General features: G+C 54.6%; 2 protein-coding genes across 2 annotated transcripts; one reads left to right on the forward strand and one right to left on the reverse strand.

Annotated features, from left to right (window-relative positions):
• Positions 1-476: 476 nt before the first annotated feature.
• On the reverse strand, positions 477-1,361 carry PHYSODRAFT_428243 (hypothetical protein; the record flags this gene model as incomplete). The annotated part of the gene is made up of 1 exon (XM_009541944.1): positions 477-1,361. A coding segment is annotated over one exon (885 nt), but the record flags the coding sequence as incomplete, so codon positions are not given.
• Positions 1,362-2,244: 883 nt separating this feature from the next.
• On the forward strand, positions 2,245-2,964 carry PHYSODRAFT_431288 (hypothetical protein; the record flags this gene model as incomplete). The annotated part of the gene is made up of 1 exon (XM_009541945.1): positions 2,245-2,964. A coding segment is annotated over one exon (720 nt), but the record flags the coding sequence as incomplete, so codon positions are not given.
• Positions 2,965-3,312: the final 348 nt, after the last annotated feature.

Below are 3,312 nucleotides of genomic sequence, written 5' to 3' on the forward strand. Positions count from 1 at the left end.
ATAGATCCCAGAGGAAAAATCCCAGAGGGAAAAATCCCAGAGGAAAAAATCCCAGAGGAAAAATCCATAGATATTCCAACATCTACTGCACACGTAAAAGTGAATCACGTGAATCGAATACAGCGGATAACGCGAATAAGTATACATGGTATCCGAAATACGCATCGACCATGACACCCCGTTTTCACGATAAACGAAGTGAACTCTCCTCATGAACATAATGATAACCCGCGTGTTGATGAAAGCTGTACAAATCGTTGCAATGCAATTACTTAAGTAGTTGTATTTGCTTGGTACTGCAAATGCCTTGGGCCCCGAGGCTTAAGGTGGTCATAAACGAATCCTAGTCTTCAACGAATCCTAGTCTAGTCAGCTAGAGACTGTGCCGATAAATATTAAGCGCTACCGCTCTCACTGCCTTCATCGCCCTCGCTGCCTTCGAACTCCTCCAAGAAGCGCTCGCCGTCGACACTCGCGCTGCCTTCATCCTCAGCACTCTCGCTGCCCTCCACCTCGGCCAAGAAGCGCTCGCCTTCGGTGCTGTCACTGCCCTCATCCTCAGCACTCTCGCTACCCTCCGCATCGACTTCGGTCAGGAAGCGTTCGCTATCAAGACTCGCACTGCTGTCATCGGCCTCAGAACCCTCGCTTCCTTCGACTTCAAGTAGGAAGCGCTCACCGTCAAAGCTCTCGCTGCTGTCATCGGTCTCGGCGCTCTCACTGCCCTCGGCCTCCTGCAAGAAGCGCTCGCCGTCGACACTGTTGCTGCTGGTGTCGACGTCTGCGCTCTCACTGCCCTCGACTTCCTGGAGGAACCGCTCACCATCGACGCTTTCGCTTCCCTCGTCGTCACCGGCACTTTCGTCGCTGCCGTCGATCTCCTGCAGGAACCGTTCTCCGTCGACGCTCTCACTGCCCTCGTCGTCACCGGCACTTTCGTCGCTGCCGTCGATCTCCTGCAGGAACCGTTCGCCGTCAAGGCTCTCACTTCCCTCGTCAGTCGCTGCGCTGTCGTCACCGCTGTCAACTGCCTGCAGGAAGCGTTCGCCGGCGAAGCTCTCACTTCCCTCATCATCGGCGGCACTATCGTCACCGCTCTCCACTTCCAGCAGGAACCGCTCGCCGTCAAGACTCTCGCTGCCCTCCGCATCAACGTCGGTGTCGGCGCTCTCGCTCCCCTCCATCTCGAACAGGAAGCGCTCGCCCGCACCGCTGTCGCTGGCGTCCGTGCTGGCGTCGAAGCTGCCCAGGAAACTGTCGGCGTCGACCGATCGGAGGCTGGCGGCGTTGACACCATCGAAGGTGGCGAGTGCCAGCGCGGCGGCGGCGGCGAAGCTGAGGATGATGTTCAACTTGGTCATGGTTGCTGGTGGTGGCTGGGTGAAGTCGAGGGTGTCGAGGGAAGGTCGGGCGGAGGTGTTTTCGGTCCAGGGGAAAATTGGAAGTGATCGATTGCATTCGATCCAGAGCTAGAGACTGTAAAACCAACGGCATTTTTCTGCTTGGTGTCCGATACGCTGTATATAGCGGTGCTTACTTGGCTATTCTGTCATGGGAAAGAGCCGACAACGTTTCGCTTCAGATTCGCCACAACTTGCATCTCAGGTGTACGCAAATAGCCGTTGAAAAGTGTAAAGGAATCCATGATTCGTAGAATAAGGTGGAAATCGATAACGTTTTAGGCTTGCCCAATCGCCAATGCGAGTTTCCAATATACGATTCGTCAAGTAGATTGTAGCTGATTTTTTTCTATCGGTCGTCTGGCTAAAGATGAAGAGATATTGGTGATCTGTGTGTCGGCTGCCAGCTACGTTTGGTACAGTCCAGCGATAGAAACAGTCACAGGACTGATGGGCTATCATCGCCAGAATTTGAGCTAAGCTTAGAGCTATTTTCGATGGTGTTAGTGGCGCCTATTCCCGGACACGGGACGTGTCTGGGAAGGTGAGTGGCGACAGCCCTGTGGGCGTGTTGATGTGCATCGCGGCTGATAATTTCGAGAACTCTTGTTCCTCTTTTCGTGATGGGAAGGTTCGGTACGCTAGATCTCCACTCTTCCTGAACCATCGCAGTGGGACTCCACTATACAGCAAAACCGTAGCTGGATTAGTTTGGCAAAACGCTACCCCACGCTCGCCTCTATCGTTGTAAAACCAACCAAGCCAGGATACCTCCAGCACTCATCACTCAATTTGCCAACAACACAGCAAACACCTCACCCCCCACAACCAACCACCAGCAACCATGACCAAGTTGAACATCATCCTCAGCTTCGCCGCCGCCGCCGCGCTGGCACTCGCCACCTTCGATGGTGTCAACGCCGCCAGCCTCCGATCGGTCGACGCCGACAGTTTCCTGGGCAGCTTCGACGCCAGCACGGACGCCAGCGACAGCGGTGCGGGCGAGCGCTTCCTGTTCGAGATGGAGGGGAGTGAGAGCGCCGACACCGACGTTGATGCGGAGGGCAGCGAGAGTCTTGACGGCGAGCGGTTCCTGATGGAAGTGGACAGCAGCGACGATAGTGCCGCTGACGACCAGGGTAGTGAGAGCCTTGATGGCGAACGCTTCCTACAGGCAGTTGACAGCGGTGATGACAGCGCGGCGACTGACGGGGGAAGCGATAGCTTTGACGGTGAGCGGTTCCTGCAGGAGGTCGACGGCAGCGACGATAGTGCAGCAGATGACGAAGGCAGTGAGAGCGTCGACAGTGTCCGATTCCTTCAGGAAATCGAGGGTAGTGAGAGTGCAGACGTCGACACCAGCAGCGACAGTGTTGACGGCGAGCGATTCTTGCAGGAAGTCGAGGGCAGCGAGAGCGCCGAGGCCGACGACAACAGTGCAAGCCTTGATACCGAGCGCTTCCTGGTTGAAATGGAGGGTAGCGAGAGCGCTGAGGACGAAAGCAGCACGAGTGCTGATGAAGAGCGCTTCTTAGAGGAGGTCGAAGGCAGCGAGAGTACCGAGGGCAGCGAGGGATCGTTGTAAGTGAGTAGGCGTCTAGCTAGACGTATAAAGAGTATGCTCCTGACAACAGGTAGCTGCGACGTATAATCGCCTTTGGCGAGCAACACATTCAATCCAGGCAATTTATTTTAAAATAATGCATACCTTACTCCACTAGTGGGATCTCCTCTTGCTTGCTGCTGTAGTGGTGCTCATGCCACACTGATTCCAAGCACTGGAAGTTTTCTTTTTTATATTACATGGGCACTTCTCATAGCATGATAGTGGCTTGACCGCTTTCGAGTATTTCCTACACGTAACAACATGGCGTAAGTGCACTACAAAATATTCTGCGTATCTCAACCAGTT

This window comes from Phytophthora sojae, assembly GCF_000149755.1.
Source record: "Phytophthora sojae unplaced genomic scaffold PHYSOscaffold_74, whole genome shotgun sequence".
Classification (NCBI taxonomy): Eukaryota; Oomycota; class Peronosporomycetes; order Peronosporales; family Peronosporaceae; genus Phytophthora; species Phytophthora sojae.